Raw genomic sequence first — 25,967 nt, 5'->3', positions numbered from 1 at the left:
ATGTGTATTATGGCTCCATTAATGCACTGTGGCACTTCTGCCATTTTCCATATTTCAAATAGTTTTAAAGATGGGACTCAAATCATCAACATTAATTGCCAGCAAAACAGAAATGAACCTTCTAAAAGGCAAATAATTTTATAGCTCTAATTTGATTAAGTAGTAAAGCTTATTGTTTCCATCTTAGGTGGACAGTAAAAACACAAGTTAATATTTATTAATCTTAATGTGCAGGCCAGGTAATTACACAGCCCATTGTGACAGTGAGGACTGCATGACTCTCACTTGCTCTCGCTGTATGTTTGCACACCCTTCGGGTAAACAGGAAAGAGAGGAGGGTTTGGTGCTAATTAGAGAGATGAAATTCTCTTTCCAAAGGGCTGCTGATTTTAATAGTGTGCTCAGGACTATGGATGCAGGTAGGTAATTGTGTTTGGTGACAACAGCCAAAAACCAGGAGTGGGTAAGCAGCTCCAGAAGGAGCAGTGACTTATGTATGCAGAACTACTTGTGTAGGCATGCACATGCAAACAGAGTCACACATATATTCTCCCCATGTGGTGTTCATTTCCCACACAGAAATCTTTCCACACCTCCAAAATGATTTTTTTCCCCATGTTTTTTTTCTTCTTGTCCCTTTCCTTGCAGCCTTTAGGCAAATCCAGCTGAGACATGGAGCATCCCAATGATGTGAGCAGGACCAGCTCCGCACTGTCACCAGCATGAGCTGTGGGACAGACATGTTGGGGGCATTGCTGGAAGCTGAGTCTTGAGCTCAGGAACTTTTGGGGCAGTTTCTGCCCTGCTGTGACTCGCCCTGTGCAGACCATGACAAGGGGATGGAGCAAAGGACAGAGCTGTAAGGGAGGAGAGAGCTTTTGCAGCCAGTGGACAATTGCCTCTCCTTGGCTGCTGGTTCAAACCCACCTCAGGACAGCCGTGTCTGGAAGGCTTTGCCTGCAGCAGTTTTACTTGCGATGTGTCTGTGAGGCGTCCATCACTGCACTGAGCGCTTGTCAGCATCTTGGCTGGTAGGCACTGGGCTCTTCTGTAGGAAAGATGCTTTTACAGAGCAGGTGTAGGTACATATGTGGGAGAAAGATCAAGACAGTTGCCCAGGGCAGATAAGACCCATCACTTTGCTAAGTCAGAACCATGCCAGGTGCAGAGAGCTTTCATGTCTCTCATTTGCCTGTGCCTGAGCCCACTCTAACCACAAGGGCTTCCCATGGCAAACTGAGCATTGCCTTCAGCCACACAGTATCTGTTCAAATGCCAAACCCGGCTGGGACCTGCTGAGCCAAGGCAAGATTGGCCCCACCGCTTCGCAGACTGGGCTAGCTGGCAGTAAGTAGGTACTAAACCTGTGACCTCTGGATCGGCACTGACCTGAATTAACACAAGCTACTTCCAAGACCATTTGTGCTGGGCAGGAGCAGTTTTTGAAATTTTCTAACATCCTCTCAATTGACCCAGTGAGGAAGAAAAGAGCCTCAGAGAATCACAAGTCTACCATTTCATTTCCCCACCAAGCCTGCTCAGCATCTTGCAGGATTGGCCCTCCTGCATCCTGCCTTTTAATTGCTGACTGATTGTAATATAGGATTTTATTTTCCCTATAATGACTCTTGGGGCCCCCAGATGTTCTCCTCAAGTGTGGTTGCGTCAGCACTAGAGACTGAATGACTGATACCAGCAATTTTTACAGCTTGAAAGAAGAGAAATATGTGAAGGGGATTTAATTTAGCTCCAATATTGTGTCTTCATCTTCAAGACTCTACAAGAAAACGACACCAAAAGGTTATTTTACAACGAGAGGAGGGAGAATTAGCCTCAGAGAGGGAGAGATCACCAAGCTGGCTTTCTAATATCAGTTCATTACAGAAAACACGTTTGCGCAGCCACTTTGCTGCTGCTGTTAATTTAAACCTGGATGATTAAAAGCTGTAATTGCACCATTTAAAATAAATGTCCGCTATCTGGATTATTATATTTTTAATTGGTGTAGCTCTGTCGAATGTTTTTATCCCTCTGATTGATTTGTTTATACTGTATTTATTTATAAGTCATTGATCTCCCTGACCCTGCTATCTCCTGAGCATGCAGTTTGGTCATGATTCCAGCAAGTGGAAGAGGGCTGAACCAGGAAAGAGCAAAAGGTATCAGGTCAGCTCTCCCTTATGAGCTCTTTGCAGCTCTCTTTCTTCACCTCCCGACCCAGGTGCTCTTTTGCTCTTTGCTCTTCCCTAGGGCTGTGAGAGAGGATGAACGGCCTGGAGGACTGGCTCTCTGGGAGGCAGAATAGGGGAAAATTGAATTTCCATCCAGCAAACCTCAGGATGCGGTGCTGACAGGAGCATCGCAGGACCCCGAGGTTTCATCCTGTGTGTTAGGACCCATTCCTTCACCATTGCTTTGCAGGCAGGAACCTGCTCCTCTCTCTCTGGGGGATTCTCTAAAAATGTAAAGTTTCCCTGGCAGAAGGCTTGATTTCCTGGCAGGCTGGGTTCAATGTGCTGGAAATAGCTCTTCCAGGGCACAGGCCTCCACTGTCCAGATCTGAGTGCAAACCATATTTCTAAGCCTCACTCTCTTTCCTAACACTACCTGAATGTGACTGTTGGGTAAAATCCAGAATAAGCACCTAGACCCAGGCTGGACCATGATACCCCATTGCATGCTGTTCTTTGCTGGGGCAAGGAGGTGCAAGCAAGAATAACTTGTAGATCATCTTGATGTTCAGGGCACTCCTGATTGCTGCTCGGGGGCTGTGCTGAGGGGCACATGTGAGAACGTGCTGAGAATATTCAAGAGGCTGCTTGCTCCTGTAGGACTCCAGGTCATCTCTGCTGATGCACTTATCTCCTATCACATGTAATATCTGCAGGACAGGGACTGTCACTTGCTCTGACTTTGTGCTGCACCCACTACAGGAGGTTTCTGACTGCTGACAAGGGCACTGAGGCAGTCTGATAATGTGATGCATAACGATGAATAGTCTGTGGCAAATGCTGCAAGGCAAGTATTTGCGTGGCAAATACTGCAAGGCTTCCAAACACTTGACTTTCCCCCATTTTCTACATTCTCTGGAACCCTTAAGGAATGGATCGGGCCTTCAGCATTATAGAAGAGGAGTCTGCCTGTGTCCTCCGGCTACAAGATAGTGTGTGGCCTCAGCATATGAGTGCTGTCTGCTAGTTAATGGCTTTTCCTCTAGCAATGTGCCAGATGCAACACTGCAGCTGCAGCATGGGTCAGGAGGACAGCCTGGTGATAGCACATTGCCAGGGAGGCTTTTGCAAAGAGAATGCTATTACTGGGCAAGTTTCAGTGTGGACTGAGTGACAGGGCAGTAGAAGGACAGCCCTCCCAGGTAACTGTGCCAGAATGTTGTTTGTGCATCTGTACAGAGCATTTCCAGGACTCGGTGGTGAGGAAGCTGTAAAAACTGCTGCTCATGGGGCACTGACTACCAGCAAAAAGGGAGCACAGCATTGAAGGAAACCTTCTGGAACAGCATGTCCAGTCACCTGACCTCACAGCTCAACAGGGGTATGAATTTACTTTTGGATGGCCACATAAATGGCACCCAACTGCATTGCATGTAAGCTACACTGCTCCACTCCAGCCTCAAAGCTTATGTCCTTCAGCACAAAAAGAGAGGGTGTCCCAAGGACAGAGCAGGAAGGAATCAAAGAATAGAAACTGTAGAGGCTTCATCCATGTTCTCATTGTGAATCCTCTAGCTACCCACCCAGAAAGTAAGGCAGAAACTAGATATGGATGTACCAGAGCTTGATTTCATGGGTACTGGAGCAGCCCCTGGGCAGGTACAGCACTGGATGAATGGGGTATGTGAGGAGGTGTCCATGACTTCGTAGTGGCGTTAGAGAGAATTATATTCTGCAGCAAACAAGTCACTTTGGCCATTCAGAAAGGATAATTACACTTTGAGACCTCTGGGGTGTATTTTTCTTGTTGGCCAGTGATCAGACTGCATATTCCTTTTTTCTTATTTTAATTAAAAATATTGGTTTGCCATGTTCACCAGGCAGCTAGCTCTCTCTGCCTGAGTACAAACGCTTAATAGCATTTTGTAATTGGCTGAATTGTCTATTAGTAAATAAGCCTTGTAATTTAGTGAGCATCCTTGAAGTGCTTACTGTTATACCCGACACAAAGCTGAGGAGTCCTACCTTCAGGAACTTACAGGCAAGAGGGGTGTTAAAGACAAATCAAAGTGGTTTTACATGAGAACAGCAGTGTGCTCCCTGGTGGAAGGGATGGGCTGGGATGAGGCATTGATGTTCTGCAGTTGTCCATAGCAAGTCTGCTTTCTTGAACTGTTTCAGTTTGACAAGTGGAAGTGGGTTTGAAAGTCTATGTCTTATTGATTTTACCTAAGAGAAAACAGAAACTTGTACAAATTGCTTTCCCTAATGTATTTCCTATTGCAACCTTTGCCTTTGGTAGGCTCGTTGTGCAGCCGGTGGCCATTGTGCAGAAAGGTAGAGATGCTGTTTGAAAGCCCCGATCTCTTCAGGTTGCTCCCAGCCGGGAACCAGGGCACTGTTGGCCTGATACTTTACTAACCATGAACATGTTGACTGCTAGAAAATCCCATGTCAGGACCCCTGTGGAGGTTGTCCAGTCAGGGTCAGCACGCCAACTGGTTCTCTGCCCTGTGCCCCGGCCAGATTTGTGTGCTCTGGGTTCAGCTGTGCCCCAAGGTATCTGTCTCACCCACCTTATTTTTTTAAAGGCTAAAAAGTTGTGCTGTGACATGGAAACATGAAGACTTTAAGCTCTGGAAACAAAGCAAACCCTATAGCTGTTCCCTGCAGCACACAGGGAACCTGGGAGACCCTCTTCCCTTTGCCTGGGTTCCACATCTGCTGGTCTCAAGACCTACCTCCTCTTTGGCTTTGGAAAGAGCAGCAATTTGCTCTTCTTTCTATTTACCTGCACCCCTTGGAGAAGGGATCAGCCTCCGCATGCTCACTCAAGGAGCCCAGCCCGAGCTGGAGTGACACTCCCTAGCTACACACATGCTTTTAATGCTCCCCAGCTGAGTGCCTGTGCCTCAACACTACCTGCCTCACCCTTTGCTCTTCTGAACAACAGCAAGAGAGACATCATTAGAAACTGGGACCAGCTCCTGGGGGCTGCAGCCCTGGGGTGCTAGTGCAAAGATGACTCACGCGGTATTCATGCTGGAGTTCTTCTTTATTGGTTTGTGGTTCACGCCATCTGCCCGTTGATGTGTGTGTGGAGGAGGGCTGGCTAGTTCTGAAGTCCCAGTGCTATTTCTGCTGGTGGTTCTTCATGCTCCCAGGGACATCACCGTTGTGCAGCCCTGGAAAGGAGGGAGAAGCATGACATTGGCATCCTTCGAGGGGAGCTGGCTGGCAGGGAGCCTGACGTGGGCTGTCTTGCTCTCAAGGCTGTGGTGCTGCTGCAGGCGAATGGCAGGTTTTCCAGGTGGCAGGTTGGCATCATCTCCTTCCCCTTTAGGGTCCCTCCTGGGACCCCCATTGATCTAAGGGGAGATGCTTCCACCTCAGGGTACATCCCCAAGGGAGAAGGAGGAAGATGCTCTCTCATGTCCTGTTCTGTCCAGATGATGGCCAGGCTTTGCTTCACCTAGCTCTGCAAGAAGAGGGAGAGGTTGTCCAGGAAAGACTCCAACTTTCCCTCTGGCCATTTTTTCTTACATTCATATAACACCTCTAGACCCTCTCTCAAACTCTTCTTGAAGCAAATTTTTTAGAAGATGCTCTCTAAAAGATTACCTGCTTTGTCCTTTGCAACCCCACAAGCTGCCCAGGGGACCTCCTCCCCTGCTCCTACAGCTGTTTCGTTTGCCCCCAGCTTGGCAGTAGGACTGACTGTCTTTCGGAGGTAAGCTTCCACCTCGGAGCCAGCTGTGTCCTCAATCAGGGTGAGGTGGTTCAGGATCCTCACTCCTTTCAGCTTGCACAAGTTGTGCAGCAGAGTTTTCAGGGTCCACAGCAGAAGTTTGTTTGTGTACTGCCTCAGTTTTTCCTTTGAGAGAGCCTTCATGAGCATGTGGACATCCAGCAGGATTTCATCCAGGTTGATGGTGCTGATGGTGCCTGGGAGAAGCCGTGTGGTCCTCCACAGGCACTTGACCAGCAGGTCAGAAAACTTATCTGGGCTGCCCTCAGCAGTCAGGCTGCCTTGGAGCAGCTTCAGCAAGGCACAAAAAATCCTCGTCTGGTCAGATTTTTCCAATACCCTCTTCATGAGGACATTAATGGACTGTACAAGCTTCCGATCTTCCTCTACGTCTCCGTCCAGGAAGTCTAGCATTAAGGTAAAGAGATTGTTCATTACATCCTTAAGCACTTCCACTGAGACCTCCTGAGACAGTTTCGTCTCCTGGAAGACACAGTTACAGGCCTGGATGACACAGTTACATTGCAGAATGATTTGTTCCTTCCCCCATTTCTTATCTGCTTCCTTTTGCTGGTGGATAAACTTGAGTGATTGAAAGCTGGCTACAAGGAATTCATTAATGTGCCCAGACATGGCTTCTATTTTGTTCTTCTGTCTCAGGATCTCCTCAATTTCTTTCATTGCCTGGATGCTGGTGTCAGTATCACCACTGTTAATGCGACAAATAAGGGAATTAATGGTGAAGGTCATGTTATGACATGTGTCATCAGTGTCTGAGGAGATAGGCAGGGTTTGGAATTCAGGGATCGTTTCTAGCCGAATAATATGCTTCAGTCTAAAGCGATTATATTTTCTGGAGACCAGCCTGCTTGCTTGCTCACCTACACGTGGAGGCAGTGTCTGGGGAGCCACATCCACCATATTGGAATTCCCTCCTTGAGAGCAGGTGGGCTCTAGCTTTGAAGGTGCATCTCCTGCATACTGATGGGTGACTTCAGATCTTGTGTTTGAATCATGCTGAGGTTTCTCACTGAAACACTTAGCTGAAGAAACACTTGACCTGCCAGGTTCCTGTTTTGCAATTTGTCCCAGCTTTCTCATACGTTCTTCAGGAAGATCCCTAACCATTTTGAATAGGGCTTCCCCATGAGTTTTGCAAGCTGTGACCATTACGTTTAGAGCAGCACTATGAACAGCACTGTCTTGGTCTCCAAGGAAGGCAGCTATCCTCTTCAAGGCTTTGCTAGAGTTTGGGTAACATACATCCAGGCCATACGTTTCAAGGAGATAACCCATCTCCACCAGGCAGCCTTCCTGCTGCTTAGTGTTATTGGACTTGATGCCTTCCATGAGAAAGCCAAACACCTTCTTAGCTGGATACACCAGGCACATCCTCTTCAGGACAGCATGCACCAATTTAATAACAGTTTGCCTTGGCTCCCCCATCTTCAGGATCAGGTATGGGAGGAAGGAAAAGGCCTCATCGTCCATCAGCTGGTACCTTTCTTGGATCAGCAAGGTTAGCAGCAGATTGAGGTAATCTAGGCTCTTGATAAGCACCCATGTGTTGGTGTCAAAGAAACGCAGGGTGAGCCATTTCAGGATCAGGTCCAGGCAGCTGATAACTCCTTCCTTCTCTGTCTCTAAGTGCCTGGCCATGATGGCCAAGGCTTTGATGTGGTGCGGGAAGCTGGAGTGGAACATTTCCACCTGGAAGCTGCTGGACACACAACTGCTCATCTGAGCTTTCAGCTGCTTGACATACCTGTCGCTGGGAGCAGTGAAGTTCCACTGTAGCATTTTTCTGCCTTTCTCATCCCTCATTCTCTGCTCTTTCCCCTTGGGGACAATGATGAAGATAGGTCCCAGTTTGCTGACCCCATCCTTCAGGGTGGAATTCATTTGTGCATTTCCCTTGGCTGCACCTGTGTGTTTCAGGACTGCTTCTCCTGACCTGGGCTCCTTGGGACCCTGCTTCTCCTCTCCACTGGTTTTGGGTGCTGGCTCTTTAGCTGACGCTTGTGAAGAGAAGGCTGTTGCTGCAGGTAGTGTGGTTAGAACAGAGGGGAAAGCGGTCATGGTGGTGAGTCTAGGGTGTCTGGGAAGTGACTTAGCAGAAGCAGTGGACTGGGCTGACTTACTGTCATTGACATTCTCTAGTATCGCAAGTACGTGGTCCTTTGCAGCTGCCTTCAGCGCACTGGTGGCTTCAGTCATCTTCTCAAAGCCAAGGTGCATTATGAAGAAAGGCAGGGCTGCCTGTGAGGCTGTCTGCACATCCCTATTGCTGTCCTGCAGGGAAGAGTAGAGGTGAGGCACACACCGAAGCAGGTCCGAGGGAGCTGACTTGAGGGTTGGCAGCTGTTCAGCCAGCCACTGCACCAGCTCTTGCTTCTGTAAAGGCATTTCTTCACCTAGATCTTCTGAAATGTCCTGCCCATCCAGCCACTCCAATACGTTGATCTGTGCAGCCCAGGCATTCACAGCAGCCAGGGCAGCAGCTCTCATGCTGCTTTTGCTTTCCCTAAACAGAGCAATGAGGGGAAAGCCCAAGTCCTTCATGTGCTGTTTGACGTTTGAACCCATGGCTGCGGACAGTTGCTGGAGGACCCTCAGGGCCATCTGTACCAGGGTGGGGTTCGAGTTGTAGAGACAAGCCCTCAGGGCTCTTGGGAGCTCTCCTATGTTTGGCTGGATGAATCTGGCATCCTGAATGATGCCTGCAACCTCTTCCAGGCCCTCCCTCTGAATGGTCCAGTTCTTCTCCTGCAGCTTTGACACCAGCTCTGGTGTGATCCTGTCACCAATGTCTATGGCTTCAGTCCTTCGGTGATCCCCTGGGTCCTCCTGGGCCCTGTCACCTGGGCATGGCTTGGGATTGGCACGACTGGGAATTGGTGGGACCTGTCCATGCAGCTTCTCCAGCTCAGCATGTATCTGGGGAAGAAGGGGCAGCTCCTCACTCTCAATCAGTGCTTTCAGTGAGTCTCCCATGTACAGGTAAATAACCCCCAGCAAAGTGATGGCTGATCTCTGCACACCTGAGTGAACAGCAGCAAGAGCGATCTTCAGGGTATTGACCAGTTCCTTGGCCTCCATCCCTGCAAAGCCAAACTCCAGAATTGCATTTGACAGCCAGTCCAAGAACTTGGAATGGATCCTGGAGTTATTCTGTGAGAAGGCCAACAACATAGCGGTCTTTGCAGTCCAAGGCAATGAACATGCCTCTGCTATGGCTGTCAGGGCTCCTTGAGCATTGTTGCTGCATAACACATCTCCCACCATTTCCACCACACTTTCCAGGACGATTTGAGCAGATGTTCTGGAGAAGTGCCCTTTCTGGGCCAGCAAGGTGATGGTGTGAAGTTTCTTCTCCATCACCTGGAGCTTTGTTTCCTTGCGTCCTTGTGACAGCAGTCTCACCAGGGCTTGGCATGGTATCTCACTTTTCTTCAACTCACCGACAGTCTTTTGAAGGATATCCATGCTGGAAATCCTCTCTTTCCAATCATTGCTTTCCAAATACTGTATGCAGGTTTCAGGGAGAACAGATGCCACCTTTTCCCTACACTCTGCTGCTGAGAGCTCCAGTTCAAACATGTTGTTTGAGCCCATTTTTCCTGTTTGCTGTTGGCCTCTGTCCTTCCAGGGATGGTGAGGTTTCCTTCCAAGGTCTCTAAACCAGGACCAAGAGAGTATTACTGGGTGTCCCTGCCACTAGGCCATGCCGAGGGGATGGAGATGTTAGGGCAGCAGCTTCGAGCCCCTCCTGGCAGGGTGCATGGAGCCCATGGAACAGCCCCGGAGAGCATCAGCCATTGTGAGGTTGGTGCGACCCCAGCTGTGCTGGGGGGACAGCCCACGGGGAGCCACAATGGTGTGCTGGTGTCCCATTGCCACAAGCAGCTACAGCTCTTCCCACAGGGGCATCTGAGACTCCAAGGTCCAGGACCACTTCTTGCAGCTGGGAGGAGAAGACATCAGCACAGGTAACATCACCTCCAGCCCCCATTGCCTCCACGGGCTGTTTATTCAAGCCATGGGAGATGCAGTCTCCTGCAGCCTGGAGCTCTTCTGCCTGGGAAATGGTGACTGCCACACAGTGTGACAAAGTTCCATCACCACAGGCCATCTGGTCCTGTGAGCCTTTAACTGGACACAGCCCTTCCTCCCTCTGCCCCTGCTGTTGCTGCTTAGACTGTGAAGTTTCAGAAGAGCTGAGGGAATAAGGAGTTGTTTTGGATACTGAACAAAAAATACGAGGGGAAGGAGATTTGCATGGAAGTGATTTCTTACAGGTTGCCATTAGAACAAACCCCACTGCATTTAACCCTAGATAGAACAGCTCACTTACTTACTTTCATGTTATTTAACTTTCTTCTAACCTATTAAAAATTGGCAACTCTGACATGAGAAATGCCGTTTAGAAACGAAAAGCAGGCACTTAGTTTGGGGGGAAAAATCTTTGTCAGTGCAACAGCACTGCCTACATCCTCACACAACTCTGGCCCCGAAAGTGTTGCTCCATGGAAAGCCCCTCTTTGCAGGACCCCTGTCTTCAGCCCGTCTCCCTGTGGTGAGGTCGAACCAGAGCTCGGACAGCCCCTGGCACGGAGGACACCCATCCTAAGCATCTGCTCTTACAGATACGGACCATAAATAGGACAATCTGTGCTCTTTGGCTCTCTCTGCTGGCTGCAGTGCACCCCATTCCTGGGCTTGTGCTCAGCAATGCACCCTTTGGGGAAGAGGCTGGTGTGGGGAGTGGAAATGCAGGGAAAGAAATATGGTATTTGAGCCTCTGGGAAGAATCACAAACCCTGACAAGCACAAGAAGTAAAATAGGGAAGAAAAGAGGTGGCAGCAAAGATTTACAAATGAGCCTTGCAATTGTGACAGCCAATTTCCAGGGGGATCCTTTTTCTTCCTTAAACCTCAGTCCTGAGCAAAAGGAGAGGTTTTCCTTGAAGGCAGAACACAGAGCTGTGTAAGGGAGCAAACGCTCTACCTCGGGGCACAGCAGCACCGGGCTTATTGCCGGGCCGGGAGGGATTCACTGACTTCTGCTCTGCACCCAGGAGAATCTCCTAACGAGGGTTGAGGGACGAGCAAGGGAGGACCCAGGAGCATGTCTCGGCTAACCTCCCGGGAATGCTTGCCAGGGCTGGAGGCCAGAAGCGAGCGCTTCCTCCGTCCGTACCACCGAGCACGGCAGGCTGCTGGCTGCAAGAGCCAGCTGCATGGGAAGGGGAGGCAGGCAACGGAGAGCATCGGGAGGGATGCTCTGGCATTGTGTGCGGGACCAAGTCCCTCTCTCTCTGGTCCAGCAGCCAGCCCAGGTGATGAACAAAGTCTGGATTGGAGTGCATTGGTCTATGCTTTTTCAGAGAATGTCTCCTTAGGAAACACCAGGAATCTTCATTAAATTAATTTTGTTAATTGAACAACCGGGTGGGTTTCTTTGTCAGATAATGTTGGAAATACTAGTTCATGGCACAAACTGGCATTTGCACTATACGTATGAGAAAAACTGAACTTGGTCATTTTTTTGTGACCGTGTTAACTTTTTATGTGTTCTACAAGTTGTTTATGGGGTAAGCCTCCTAAGACTGGGATCCAAAAAGCCTTCTGAGTTACTCACAGCATCTGGCCAAACCACTATTCTCAGAAGTGCAATTAGGTGTTGACAAAAAGTAACAAATAATTCCCTAATAAAACAAAGAAAAAGGAGAAGAAAATGCTCAGTGTAAGTGAGTTTTATTGCATTATTCTGGTGAGAAGCTGTCAAAGAGTCAGAAGGTGTTCAGAGAGCAGATAGTACAGCCTGTTCCTTTATCATAATAACTTTTATTGCCTAGGTATAGCTTTTCTCACCCTGGTCAGTAAACATCCTGCTGCTTTGCTTTCAGAGAATTAGGACTCAGTTGCAGCAGCAAGTGCTTCTTTCCAAATGCCTGGTGCTGACCCATATGGGGGCTGGGGGTTGCTCCGGTGCTCCCTGGAGGTGCTGGGATTGGGCAGGATGAAAGGGAAGAAGATTCCGGTGGTGAGAGCAGCAGTCTGGGAATCCGAGATGCTCCCAGTAGCTGCGGATCAGAGTGATGGTATAATGCTTGCTAGGAGCCACAGAGGCAAAGTAAATGCAAAGGCAGTGCAGAGCATCTTACAGGCTGTTCTGGGTGAAGGGTAGTTGTGCCCATGGGTCCAGGCTCTTGGTCTTTTCTGCAGAGCCAAAAGGAGTAAACTGGTGTCAGAGTGGACCCAGGCTATGAAATCTGGATGCCACAAGTACTTCCTCTGCACCACAGCTAGGATCGCTTCAAACTACCCGTCACCAGCAAGCCTTCTGGGCCAAAGAAGACTTGCCTTTTTTACCAATTTGGGCTGCACATAAAAAAAATCCTGGCCTGCTTGCTAGAGCGAATGACCCCCCCCGGCATCATTAGTGGGAGAGTTTGCTGCTGGGGATGCTGAGAAGCTCATCACTGACTTCCCATCAGGGGTTGTGTGTTTCCAGGCCTTATACAATCTTTTCTGGTTTTCATTAAAAGCAACTCTTCAGACAGCAGTTTCAAGCCCTTTTATGTGGTTCCTCATGGACATTTCCCTGCACTGCCTCAGATGAATCACCAGGTTGAAGGTAGGTATCTGCTGGAATGGGGATTGCTCTGGGTCTGCCCGTGACACTGAGTGCAAGAGGGGAGATGAATCAGCCGTGTGTGGATCATCACAGCCCATAACCTCCCTCAGGCCCGTGCTGAGGCTGCCCCTCCATGGAGCCTTGGCTCTGAGCTGCAGAGAACATCACTTGAAAACCTATCTCAAAAACTGCTCCCTCCTTCAGCAGGTCTGGCCCATGGAAGCTGACCGTACCGACGTGCTCATCCCAGGTTCAGCTTTGCCCAGCAAGAGTCTTCTTAGCCTAGGACGCTGTTTCATGGCTGTGTGGCCAGGGCTTAAATATAGCCATTTAATCTCTTTACCCCATAATTCCCCCCTGTCAAAGAGAAGCAATAAATCTTTCTTTGTCTTTCTAGTCTTTTTAGCTTAGCAGGGCAAGACCATCTCTTGCATTGTACGGCTCCAGCACCTGGGATTGCTGGCACTGCCGCAGTGCAATTACATGTGGCGTTACCGAATTTAACACCCTGGGAGCCGTCTCCCCAAACTCCAGGAGCTCTTGAGTTGACAGAAGGAGCAGGTTTGTCTTTCTGCCTCTAAACTGAGGACATTCTCACATGCCTCCACCAGTATATCTTCATTAAGCTTTGCAGAAGCTGCCGTGACGTGACGCCAGCTGTATTGCTGAAACAGGCTGGCGTAGCGTGTGAATCACTCTGTCTTTAATTCCTGCTTGTGCTTGAGGATCATCCACATCCCTCTTTGTGATGAGTTTCACTCCAGCAATTGGCAGGATTAAACTCCTTTCAGAAGCACTGGCTGAGCATAGTGAACAAGAGGAAAAACCTCAGGCGAGTAGTGGTCTATTTATATCCCATGAAAGATGGACTCAGTGCATAAGAATATTCAAGCCCCTGGCACCTCCACCCCCTTTCTGTTCCTGTAGCTGCTGTCTTGAGGCTGTCTCAGCATTTAAGAATTAGCTGCTTTTTGAAGACTAAGTGGAACCTCAGTCAAGACAAGAGGGAGCAGCCAGGGATGGGGAGGTCTCTGCTTTACCGAATCCCCTAAAATCTGCTCCCTTGATGATGCACAGCAGCAAAGGAATCAGACATGAGCTAGGACCGTTGCTCTCTCCTCAGAGAGTCTGTCTCCATACTTTCAAACAGGGTCCTATTCTCACCCTGTCTGCTTTTAGGGCTGAGAAACGATCTACATTACCTGTGCTTCTCAAATGTCTTCTTGAAGGCTTCCCCCCTGACAATGCCAGCCCTCCCCCTCTCCCAAGGGTGAGTTAATCCTGCACCCTCCACAGCTGTACCAGCCACAGAAATCCAGGGGCTGAAAAAAGGGTACCATGTGTGCCAGGGCTCTCTCCCTGTCCCCCCAAAAGCACCAGGAGGATCACCAGTCCCTGCCCAGTCTGCAACACACCCAGCTCCGGTGAAGAGGGCGAAACCCTTAACCGCACCGCGTGTGGGGCAGTGGAGGCTGGTTTTGTCACACCACAAAACCTGTCCCTTTTACAAGGCAGGAGGAGAGGATGCTCCCAGGAGCTGGGGACGTGCAGGATCATGTCACAGCAAGGCTTCTCCAGCAGGTGCAGGATCCAGCTTGGCGGGCAGCAGCCAGGCAGGGAGCAGGCAGCCCCTAACCCCGCTTGGAGCACAGGCAGCAGCCACGGCTGCCCTGCTGCAGGCAGGGAGGGCAGCATCCAGTCCTGCCTCTGGGCTCGGAGGGGCTGATGCCAGCAGCTCCCCACCCCGGCTACGTCCCCCTGGCTGCCCTCGCCTGTTGCCAGTTGGCTGTGGAGCAGCCCAGCCGAGCCCTGCGGTGAGTGAGCGTGGCAGAGCTGGGATTTCATATTGGCACTGCTATAGTTCCCAATGACAAGGGATTCACCCGCCCCCAACCCGAATCTAACAACAAACCCCTGCCCACAGGGAGAGGAGGTGCAGACCAAGAATAAAGGCAACGGCCCACAAGCCATCAAGAACGATGCCCCACAGAGAGCTACGCTCAGCACAGACCAGAGGCAGCTTAACAAGCCCTCAGCTGGGGAATCCACCTCGGCCAGGGTCATGCTCAGCCCTCCACCCATGAACATCTCTAAGATCCCCTGGTTTTCACCTTTCTTTCACATCTGATGGCTACAAAATGTTTGTTACCTTTAATCCTGTATGATGAATTTCTCATCAAACTGATACCTGTCTGCTGTGCAGGATGCATGCTCTATGGCTTCAACTCACCCACGATTGCATGTCACAAACCAGCATGGCCAGAAAGGGAAGAGACTCTGCAAAAGCACGAAGAATTTCTCTTCCATTGAGAGGAGCATGTCTTTTTCCTGATGCTACCTCTGACTCTAGTGAACCTTCTAATATTGCCTTTAATGATGATATGTAGTGGGTAGAAAAACTGCTGTAACCAGCTTATTAGATGGAGAGGGGCTGATGGCACGGGGTTAACATCTCAGCTTTACAGGGATGCAAAACCTTCCCCTGCACAGCAGAACAAAGGAAAACTTTCTGAAGGAATCCCAGAAGCAGTGTTTGTCAGTGATGTTGCAAGGAGTAAAATATGCCAGGTAAGAAATCCTTTTAGCGTTTGTGGCTGAGAAAGGAATGAGGTATGTGTGGGGTAAACTTGTACTGTGAACCACTTTTATGATCCCCATCACTTGGAATACATGGCTGTGATTTATAGTGATGCCTCTGGTGATGGGTGTAAACCCTCTAGACCGACTGAAGTGCCAGCGCTGTGGATTTGACTCAGCCACAATTACATGGATTTGATATCTAAAAAACCACTGTGTCTCTAGGTCCCTTAGAAAGACCACAGCAAAAAAACCCACTCTAAGAGATACTTGTCTGTACGTGCTTATGTGTGAGTGTCGATGCTGTTTGCTGCTGCTGCCCTGAGATGGGCGGCATTTCTAAGTCAAGCAACCTGAGACGTGACTTAGGTTTTCTCATTGACCACCAAGTCTCAGCATCACTGTTTGAAACATAAATTTTATTGCAACAAAGAATTAAAAATAGTACATCTGAAAGAGTTGCAGAGTGCATGTCATTAAAGAACTAGTCAGAAATCACAACTCAAGCAAATTGTGTACAATTGGAACAGAAAGTTTTATTAAAACAACTGGAAATCAAACTCAAAATTTCCTTGTTTGTTTAATTTCACCATAACCGTGGATTGTATATTTACAGTCTTCGCCTCTTGTGGTGAAGGTTCTGCTCAGGGCAGGGGGCTAGGAAGAAGGCAGGGATGGATGGGGAGGAGAGGTGGGTTTCAAAAGCTAACAGGATGTGAAAGTTTTCCAGAAGAAGTTCTTGCAGCCTGCTTTGCGTTCCCGGGGTGCCAGAGCGGGGTTTGAGTTAGCCGAGCGCTCCAGCTCCAGTCTCACTTCATCCTGCTCAGCCCCTCGGGACAAGTCCTCAGACTCCAGGGCTTCATTTTCTGTCTGGCTTGGCTCTGAGAGCAGTTCTGCCAAAAAGTACTTGGCCAGTTCCTTGGGGGAGAAGAGAGAGAAAGAGCGAGAGACCACAGTTACTCCGTGGCTTTTGGGGGCTCACCACTCTGTCCCTCTAAGACACCTTTGTGCTTAGATTAGAGACCGCAGGACTCTGGGGAAGGGGAGCCCCAGCTTTCCAAAGAGCCCAGCCCGACAGCTGCTACGCAGCAGCTGCACCTACAAAATAAAGCGGAGCAGAAGAGCGCTGACATCTACCTGGTGCGGGGAAGAAACCACTGTCCTGGCTGTGGCAGGGAATGAACTCATCTGAGCACCATATCACCATCCCTTCCCTTCCCACTGCTCCAGCACACTGTGCCGGACTCAGCGAAGATGCTAAAGTGATACGGGAAAGTTCTTTGGGGGAGCTCGCAGGGGAGGCTGAGTCGGGTCACCCTCTCACTGGGGGTTATTTTTCCTCTTGTCCCTCTAAGCTCCAGCTGCCACCTTGCATGGACAAGCACATCCTCCTGCTGCACCGGGGCAGCTGCCTTGGTTCAGTGCCCCGGAGAAGCCCTGGAGAGTTTCACTAGGGGCTCTGCCCTGGCAGAGGCTGCTCCTCATCCCCCACCCAGCACCCAGCTGGGCTGGGGGGGTGTCTCCCCTTCCCACCCTCAGCTGCCCAGCCTGTCGTTGGCTCGGCCCCGGCAGGGATCCAGGGGATCTGTCAGGGAACTGGGGTCTGAGACGGGGACATTGGGGAGGTCTGGCGAGGAACTGGAGGTCTGCACTGAGGGTACCGGGGTGTCCGGCGGGGAACCGGAGGGGTCTGCGGCAGGGCGGCTGTGGGTACGCAACGGGAGCGCCGGGGGCTCTTGCTGGGGAAACGGAGGGTCTGCAAAGGGGAACCGGGGGGGTCTCCGGAGGAGAAGCGGGGGTCCGCAGCGGAGAAGCGGGGGTCCGCAGCAGGGCCGTCGGGTGCCCAGCGGGGTGCCCGAGGAGCGCCGGCGGGCGGCCGCCCCGTCGCGGGGCTCTCACCTGCTTCCCGGCGGCGGCAGCCAGGGACTTCTGCAGGAACTGCCGGAGCCGCGGGTCCGAGGGGGCGGCCGAGACGGTGCCGAGGGCCAGGGCGATGGAGAGCAGGGCCAGGGCGCACTGGAGGCGGCAGGACAGCATCTCGCCGGCGGGTCGGGCGCGGGGAGGAGGCGGAGGCGGCGGCGGGTCGGCGCTGACGGCTCCGCTGCGGCTCGGCTCCGGCGTTGGGGATCTCCTCGCCGCCCGCCGCCTTTATAAACCCTTCTCCTGACGTCAAGGCGGGGGCGCCCCCCTCGCCCCACGCCGACGGGGGTGGGTCCCTGCCCGGGACCGGGCTTGGAGGCGGGGGGGGGATCGGGACCGGGGATGCTCCGCTCTGCCCGGGGCCGGCCAAGCGTCCGCCGTACCCCCGGAGTACCCCCCCCACCCCCACCCCCGCCTCTGGGCAGCCCCCGGCCGCCCCCCACCCCCGGCGCGTTTTCTCCCCGAATCACCGCCCCCTCCGCAGCCCCCCATCCTGCTCATCCGCTCCCTCCTCCCGGCGCGGCGGTGGGGGGGGGGGGTGTCCCGGCTGTGCACCGCCCACGCCGCGGGTCTGAGCCCCATGCCGGAGGGCTAAGCCCCCCCAGCAGTCCCGCTGCCAAAGCCCCTCGCCCTAGCGCGGCTGCCCGCCCCGTCGGGTAAGAAACGGCTGCAGAGTCCGGGGAGCTGGAAAGGGTCCCCTTAGGGGTGGATTTACCCCCGGTTCCAGCAGGGAGTGGGGGATGCTGAGCTACCCCCGGGGGTCCTTTCTGCCTCCCCGGCCCCTGGGGGGCTCTCCGGCCCCAGACCTTGCCCAGACATCCCCTCCCCGGCCCCGGCCAGCTCCACCGGCCGTCGGGGCAGCTTCGCTGGCAGCCGGCAGCTTCCCGGGAGAGTGCCCCGGCTCTGCGACAGCTCTGTAGCTCGGGGAAGCAGCGACAAATTGGAATCTCGGTCGGGGCGTGCAGGTCCCTGGCTGAGCCTGCAGGGACCCCTGTCTCCATCCCAGGGCCATTGGACCCGCTGGCCCCATGGGAGATGTGCCTGTCCCGCTGGGATGGTCAGTCTCCCCCACTCCTGTCTCCCCCACGCCTGTCCCCGTGAGCTGGCTGATGCCCACACTGGGCAAGGCCCTGTCACCCCGAAGGACGGGCCTCTTCAGCTATCTCCCAGCTGGCAGGAGCAGAGCACAATGTGCAAGGAAGAGGCTCTGCTACCACCCAGAAAAGGGGTATAAGGGGCTCTCCTGTCTCAATTTCCAGCTGAGGAAAGTCAAAGGCTTGTGGGGACAAGGACCCAAGTACTGCACAAAGGTCTCCAGAAACCTCTAAAAGGATGTTTTGTTTCATGTTGAATTAATGTCCCTTACCCGCTTCAATCCTGGTGCTGCTGGCTGGGTTTGCTGAGGCTGACCTGGGAGCATGAAGCATGAACCGAGGTGTTCCTGCTCTGCTTTACAGTCCAGCAAGACGAATTGGTGCTGGTTGCTGGTTCCAGACCAGGCAGACCTCTGGGCTGAACTGGGGCTGCCTTCCTTTCCTTTGTACAGGCATCTGCAGCCACTCATAGCCTTCATCCTCTGTGTCGTCCCCAAATCATGGTGCAAAATGAATGACACCCATGAGAGAAGAAGCTTTCACTTGTAGCCCAGGAGACCCTGTGAGTTGGATTGACTTGTGCTGCTTTTACAGCCAGGTTTCCCCAGCTGCCTGACCTGAACGAGGCCAAGCTTTGCACTCCTGGGACCCCATCTGTCTTCTAGCACTGGTGTTGCTTTGGGGGAACTGGTAGAGAGGAGTCTGCCCCTGCTCTGGTTCAAACACATTCCCTTGTTTCAGGCACAGGACACAGCCTCCTGCCAAGGCCAACAGGAGTGATTTGGATCCAAAAAGAGCAGATTGGCTCCAAGGGCCATGACTCCTAGAGCTTCTCTCTCCACCATGTCCCTGTGCTAGCAGCTGGACCAGCATCTCTCTCTTCCTGCACTCAAAGAAGCGGAGCCAGTCCTGGGCATGGTAAATGGCCAAGGCAGCAGATGCCAGGGCAGCAAACCTATCCTGGCCCTCTTGCCTGCATTCAAGAGAGATTTCCTAGGGATGGTTTCTCCCAGCAACAGTAATTTCCCCACTTCTCCCAGCCATACCAGTGGCAGCAAGCTGGGCTCTCCCAGTTTGCTTGCACTGGGAATAGAATTCTTTTGTAGCCCCCAGGCTCTCATCCTTGGCACAGCACAACCCAGCTGTGGCACACTGCAGTGCCAGCCTGGACCATCTTTGCAAAGGGTCCCAACTCCCCAGCAGCTCATCCCAGCTCCCGCAGCCCAGTGCAGAGCAGCCTGCTTGGGTGCCGTATTGGGCAGGAGCAGAGATGGAAATGGGAGGCAGCGCTGGGTTATTCCAGACTCCCCTGTGGCTATTGGAAGCCATTACCTAATGTCCCCTGCCACTTCACACAGTAGATAACTGTCCAGCCTGTCACCCTTTTCCCATTCAGCTTGTCACCCCAAAGGGGAGGGGACACTGGTAACCCCCATCACTCCTGAGTGGGGAGGAATGGCTACCAGCTCCTTGAGCTGCCACAGCTATGGATTTGCACTGCCCTGCTGCAGGGATCAGTTCAGTGTCTGTATTTCCCAGGGTATAGCAATGGGCTAGAGTGCAGCCTTGGACTGCTGCATGGGATGGAAAACTGTGCTACATTTCAGCACCATTAGGACCCATCTGTACACCAACATGGAGATGGGAGCTGCAGGAGTTGGCACAGTGCAGGAACAACCCCCTTGATGAGTTCCCCATCTTTCTTGTTTCCTGACAACTTTTTGTGGGGCCAGCAAGACTCAGACACATTTAAGGGGATTTTGCAGAGGTGCAGAGCTCAGTCTGAGATGGATGGGTTCTGGGTGGGCCAGCAGGGCTGCTTTTAGGAAACTGGTATGGTCATGTTGGCATAAAAGTGGGGAAGATATCAGACTTGAGTCCTGAAGGGGTTTTAAGAGGCCAGACTGCTCATCCCCAACTACCTGCAGCACCTCTGTGTGCATGAGTTCATCCCTACTAAAGACTTTCAGCCCAGAGGTGTTCCTTGTTAGGCCCTGTCTTCACCCACCCTTTGTTTTTTGTTTTAACATCTATCCACCCCATCCGTGCCCTGCCAACTGTCCCTGGCCATCTGCCAGTGCAGGGCATCCTGCTGCAGAGCAATAGTGCCCAACAGGGCTTTGGGCTAGGAGCAATGTTGCTGCAGTTGGAGATGTGCTCCCTACAGTCAAGTTGCAGGCAAGCACAGACCCTCAGTCACACTGGGGATCTCAGGTTTTGATGGTCACTCTGGCTACTGTGGCTCTTCCAGCCACAGGGGGACAAGGTTTGGAAGACCAGGTTGGGTCTGACCCCACCTTTCTGTGCAGCACTGGAGCTGAGTGGCTGTCCCCCTGCTCCCCACCCCTGCTTGGGGGAGGCTGGAGGAGTTGGCACCGGCGTCCTCTAGCAAAAGGAAAAGTATTACTGCAGGGAAATGTCTTGGATTTGTCTCACTGAATTTCAGGCGCTTACCTGAGGAAAGCAAGGGTGTGCTCATTTTCCGCTCTCTGGTTCTGTGCACCATCAGGAGATCACGTGGCTCTTGAGCCAGAGCAGCCTCAGGAAGGCTCTGACATCCACCTTGGCTGTTTTTCCCCTCTTGGAATTCGGCTGAGGTTGTGAGGCTAGTGGAGGCAGAACCAGCGCCAGGGCTTTAGTGGGAATGTTCCCCTAGAAACATCTCAGCCTGTTTAAAGGAGAGAAACTGAGTTCCCATCAGGTCTGAGCCTTGTTGATGGATAAAATGTTGAATGGACGAAAGCTCTTTGTGATCTCAGGTGGTATTTGGGAGAATCACTCTGATGTTCTCCATCTGAAAAGTTTTGACATTTCATTCCAAGGAAAACCTAAAGGAAAAATACCATTTAAACGAAGAGGAAAACATGTGCCTTGGTTCAGAAAACCATCTTGTGCTGACCTGAAGGAACCAGCAATGAGGGAGTGGAGAAAGGGAGTCGATCTGCTCCATACATCTTTGGACTGTCTCCTTCTGAGGGCTCCTGGGGAAGGGATAAGGGCAGACCTCCAGACATCCTTATGACTCTGGCACAGGCATGGAGCAGAGAATAAGTTGCAGATTGATTTCCCAGTCCCCCCTCCCCCCGCTCCTCTATGGGATCAGTGTGCTCTGAATTTTTTTATGCTCATTCCCCAGCCAGATAAATCCATCATCCGCTCGGCTGCGGTGAAGGCGATTCTGTTCCTTTCTTTCTGCCGCAGCGCTGCAGGGCATGTGGCTTTGCAGACGATTGAATTGCATTGAATTCCTGTGACTGCTTCCTTACCCCCACGTTTCCAGCTCGGTCCACAGATCCAGAGCAGTCCAGCCATGCCTGGGACTGTGTGCACAGGCTGCACATTCAGTGCTGTACCAGCAAAGCGTGCCCTCTGCTGTCACCAAGGCCACAAGCCTGGCTCTCATCGCATCTTGCCTCCCTGGCTATCACCTACAAAATGCTCTCCAGACTCCCTCAGCTCTGCTTTCATGAGCAGGACAGTTTTGCCATGTATCACTACCTTACAAGGAAAACCCCTTTTTCTTATATTCTAGCACTCAACCTGGTAGGGCTGAGCTGTGTTCTGGGAGCCAGGGCCATGAAATTCCTCATGTTGGCTCTGGACGTGCAGCCGGTGCTGTGGGGCAGTGGGGAAGCTGCCACAGCCCCACAGCTCTTGCAGCTTGCTCAAAACCTAATAGAGCAGGTTCATGCTTGTGGAGGGATGCTGCTGCCCCAGGAGATACAGATGAGCGGAAGAAGAGCAGTCGGTCATGCCTGAGTGATAACGAAACACAAGAGCTCAATAAGTGGTGGTGTCAGGATTGTACATGGACTTGCAATAGCCCTGAGAGGTTTCTGAATAAAATGCTGTTTCTATAGTAAAACTTGGGCACAAATCCAAAAGAATTGGACTCTCCGTTAATTACACGGCCTCTGGGATTTCTGTTCCAGGTAGCGAAGTGGGAGGGGAGCCAGGCTGTGGAGGTTCACAGACAAGGGATCCTGCTACCTAATTTTTGCAATGTCTCTGTCTAAGAGCCCCAGCTGTGTTCAGGATTTCTGCTGCTGCTACCTGAGATTCATGCCCAGTCTCAGCCTCCTAGGATGCTGCCATGGCACCTGTAGGGCTGAAAGCAGCCCCCTTGAAGTCAGACAAGGGAAAGATCAGCACAAACGTGTGCAGAAGCAAAGGTGAACAGGATGAGCTAAGAACAGTACTGCAGTGACTACTAGGAGCTACGGATGGGGCTGTGTTAGGGACCGTACAAACAGATGCTGACCCGTGCTGTAAGGATAACTAGCATAAGGCAAGAGGTGATGGATACCGATGGGTGAGCACATGAAATAGTACGGGCCTCTGCTCGTTCTCCCTGTATAACTCGCCTCTATGAACACCAGCTCCGCAGCAAGAGCTCGGGCCTCCCTTCCCTCCGGCTGTGACACTGGCCCCCTCTCGGAGAGCCCAGGCCAGGAGGCTCCAGGTGGCCCTGGGCCCAACCCCACGAACAGGCAGCGTGCATCCCAGTGACACAGGATCCTGCCCAGGGGATCCCAACGGCTCTCAGCCTGCTCCCGGCCACTCGGGCTGCAGAAGGTCATTCCCCACAGCAGACCCGCACCGGGGGGGACACACGACGGGCTGGCCCTGGGGACAAGCTGCAGGCAAGCACCTGCCTCCTGCCTGCAAACCTTTCCCCGGGTTGTAAGATTTTCCCCGACAGCAGCGGATATCCCAGGCAGGGCTACAATACTCTTTTTTTTTTTTCTTTTTTCTCCTTTTTTCTCTTTTTTTTTCTTTTTTTCTCTTCTTTTTTTCTTTTTTCTCTTCTTTTTTCTTTTTTCTCTTCTTTTTTTCTTTTTTCTCTTCTTTTTTTTTCTTTTTTTCTCTTCTTTTTTTTTTTTCTTTTTTCTTTTCTTTTTTTTTTGACCGATCCCTTTACTCCTTGCTTAAACCCCGTCTTCGCCTGCCCTCTCGTGGAGAGCCGGCAGAATACAGCCAAATCCAGCCGGAGGGTCCCGAACCCGAACCGAACGTGGGGCCGGGGCTGTTGCGGGCCGGGGAGGGGGACACGGGACGTGGAAAGCAGGGACAAGCCAGCCAGCGAAGGTGCCAGAAGAAAGCAAGCCCCGACGGTGTCGCCGAGTCCAGCTATACGCCAATCAAGCATCCACGTTGTGGAAAGTCACAGCCTCGGTGCCGACATTTAAGCCTTCCCCATTTTAGTGGCATTTTTACTCGGCACAGGTTTTTCAGCACCAAAGCCAGGCCCAAGGACTTGAGAATAGATTGGTAAGTGCAGCAAGCTCAGCACAGCCGTTCACAGCATCGCTCCGGGCATCCCTAGAGCCCTGCTCAGCCCCAGGAAACGTGTATCCCCACTTCTCTGCTGGGCCTTTCCAAAGCCTGTGCTGAGAAGTAAAATGTTGGAAGGAGCTGGCAGTGTGGCAAGGGTGTTTTTTTAGTGCAGAAGAAAGCTGAAGAAAAAGAAAACTCGCCCACATCCCCACCTATTGGGCAGGTCTTTATGTAGGAAGAGGAGGAGATGAGAGGTACCAAAAGAGCTGCTCACATTCTGGGAAGCTTCCTGGAAACCGGCCAGTTCATTGGTTTGGTGGTGACCTTTCATCTGAGGCTTGGCAAGAATCAGACCCTGTATCTGAAGCCGGGTTTTCAAAGGGCAAATAACCCAGCGGTACCAACATGGGCAGGCCTGACCAGTTCAATGTCTGTGGACTCCACAGACATAAAGCACATGTAGGGGCATCCCTGTGTGTGACTGCTCCCTTGTCTCTGCAAACGAGCTGAGCAAAGCTCACTGGCACAGGCTGGCTGTGCGGATGCCTGCAGACCTCTGCCCTGCAGATAGTAGGGGAGCGATTGCTATCGCTTCAGCTGAATTGCCTGGAAAAGCCATGACGTCATTGTTTAAAAAAAAAAATAAAATCTGTCAGGAAGAAATGCAGCCATGATCCAGGAAAACACAGTATTTATTTTGCAACTGCAGCTGAACAAGTCAATGGGAAATAGAGGTCGTGGCTACACAGCCCGCTTGTCTGGGGCAAGCAGGGCTGTCAGCCCAGCCACTTCCAAAAGTGACAACTGCAGTAATCAGAGAGGTAGCAAGCTCAAAGGCAGGCAGCTCCTGACAGAGAGGGGAGAAACCTCAGTGTATGTGTGTCAAATGAGGACAGTATGTATGTCAAAACCCCGTCATGAGGACAACCAGCTTCACTAAACATTAAAAATCTACCAGGGAGCGGTGGAGCAGGGAAGCAAATGAGGGAGCAAGGAGGGAAAGCAGGTTTTTGCTATTCCCAATGCTCAGGCAATGCTCCCACCCTGTGCCTAACACGAGTGAGCTGGTGAGGGCTCATGTTGGGCTCAGCCCTGCCAAGCAGTCAGCAGGGTGCACCCAGCCTGCAGGGTGAGAAATAGGCTCCTGCCCTGGGAGGATGCATGCTAAGAGAGGTTTTGTGGCTGAGAGGACCTCACCCCATGAAAAGCCTGGCCCACAGCAGGCAGGCGCTTGCTGCAGGCTGCCAGGCAGCTGTCTTGCCCTGCCAAATCCAACAGCAGGAGAAGGAAGAGGCTGGCTCCAGCTCAGTGTTCAGTCCCTACTTTTTGGGGGGCTTCTTCGTGTGCCAGCAGATCTGGTCCACTGGGAGACAAGCTGGAGAAGCTGGGGCTCCAGCAAAGCAGTGCCACAAATTGGGTCTCACCCTTCTTGGCATTTCCCTCCCATGCAGGGCTGCTTTGGTTGTCTCATGTCCACCTCTGGCCCCTGGTGTGTTGAAAAGCCCATCTTCCTCTTCACCTCCAGCTCCTCCTTACTGCAGCCCCTCCTGACCCTGCAAACAGCCAGGCCCTCCCCTTCCAGCTGGTGTTTCCAAGTCCCCCCACTGTGAGTCACACCCCCCCCAAGCCCTACAACAAAATTATCCATGAATTAACTAAACTAAAAATGAAACAAGCCCTGTGTGGCTCAGACCCCACCCCAGGCCATGCTGAGCTGTGGCCAGGCTCCACACCAGCACTGGTTGCAGCCGGTCCTGCCTGTGTAATTCAGAGCAGCTTTTTGCATGAGGCTCGCTGGTTTTCTACAACTAGTGAGCCCTCAGCAGCAAAGAGCTGCTAGGTTGCTTGCACACAGCACAAGGCGTCGTCACCCCGGTCCCACAACTCTGCACAGCCACCCAAATGGACCAAAGTGTCCTCCTCTCTCTGCTAGGGGAGAGCAGGGAGAGCCCCTGAAGCTGGGCTTTCTCAACTCTGACCCACAGCCAGCACGCAGTGGCTGGAAGCCCAGTGATGCTATTGACCAGTGAGTTCCTGGAGGGGGTTACAGACCCCACTCCACCAGACCATTGCACAAAGCAGCCAAACCAGCAGCACCCACCCCCACCAGGCACTGGAAAGCAAGAGGAGCAGCAGGCAGCCTTCTTCCCTGAGCAATTCTGGCAATTGCCTCGGTTTCCAGGAAATATAAATACCCGGCCATCTGGAACCAGCCCTGGGCTGGTCAGCAAAAGGTCTCTCCCAGGCTCTGCTCTATTTCTGCTACTCTGTGCAAGTGCAAAAAGCATCAAGGAGGTAGCACAGTGGGCCAGTCCCCACCAGGATGCAGAGCAGTGAGCTCAAGTCTTGCTCTGACCTCATGCCAGAGACCATCTTCACCTGACCCTAGAAAAGGCTGCTTCAGCCAGCCCTGCCTTCAATGCAGGGACAGAGCTGCACCAAACCAAGAGCTCGTACCAGGGCTCAGGCTGCTCAGCCCCTTCCCAGGACACCGACTGGCCTTCAAGGCGCTTAAGGAGAATCACAGGCAAGAACAGACC

At 52.1% G+C, this 25,967-nt stretch overlaps 1 protein-coding gene and 1 pseudogene across 1 annotated transcript; both read right to left on the bottom strand.

Annotated features, from left to right (window-relative positions):
- Positions 1 to 5,447: 5,447 nt before the first annotated feature.
- LOC104325568 (cytoskeleton-associated protein 5 pseudogene) lies at positions 5,448 to 9,519 on the bottom strand (annotated as a pseudogene).
- A 6,017-nt stretch (positions 9,520 to 15,536) lies between these two features.
- Positions 15,537 to 17,279, bottom strand: SST (somatostatin). Its single transcript, XM_069790758.1, has 2 exons — positions 17,036 to 17,279; positions 15,537 to 16,054 (listed from the first exon to the last, which is right to left on the bottom strand). Exons 1-2 carry the CDS (start codon positions 17,171 to 17,173, stop codon positions 15,842 to 15,844), a joined length of 351 nt encoding a protein of 116 aa, XP_069646859.1. The 5' UTR covers positions 17,174 to 17,279; the 3' UTR covers positions 15,537 to 15,841.
- Positions 17,280 to 25,967: the final 8,688 nt, after the last annotated feature.

Source organism: Haliaeetus albicilla, chromosome 9 (genome assembly GCF_947461875.1).
Source record: "Haliaeetus albicilla chromosome 9, bHalAlb1.1, whole genome shotgun sequence".
Lineage (NCBI taxonomy): Eukaryota > Metazoa > Chordata > Aves > Accipitriformes > Accipitridae > Haliaeetus > Haliaeetus albicilla.
This window is presented reverse-complemented; position numbering and strand designations above follow the sequence as displayed.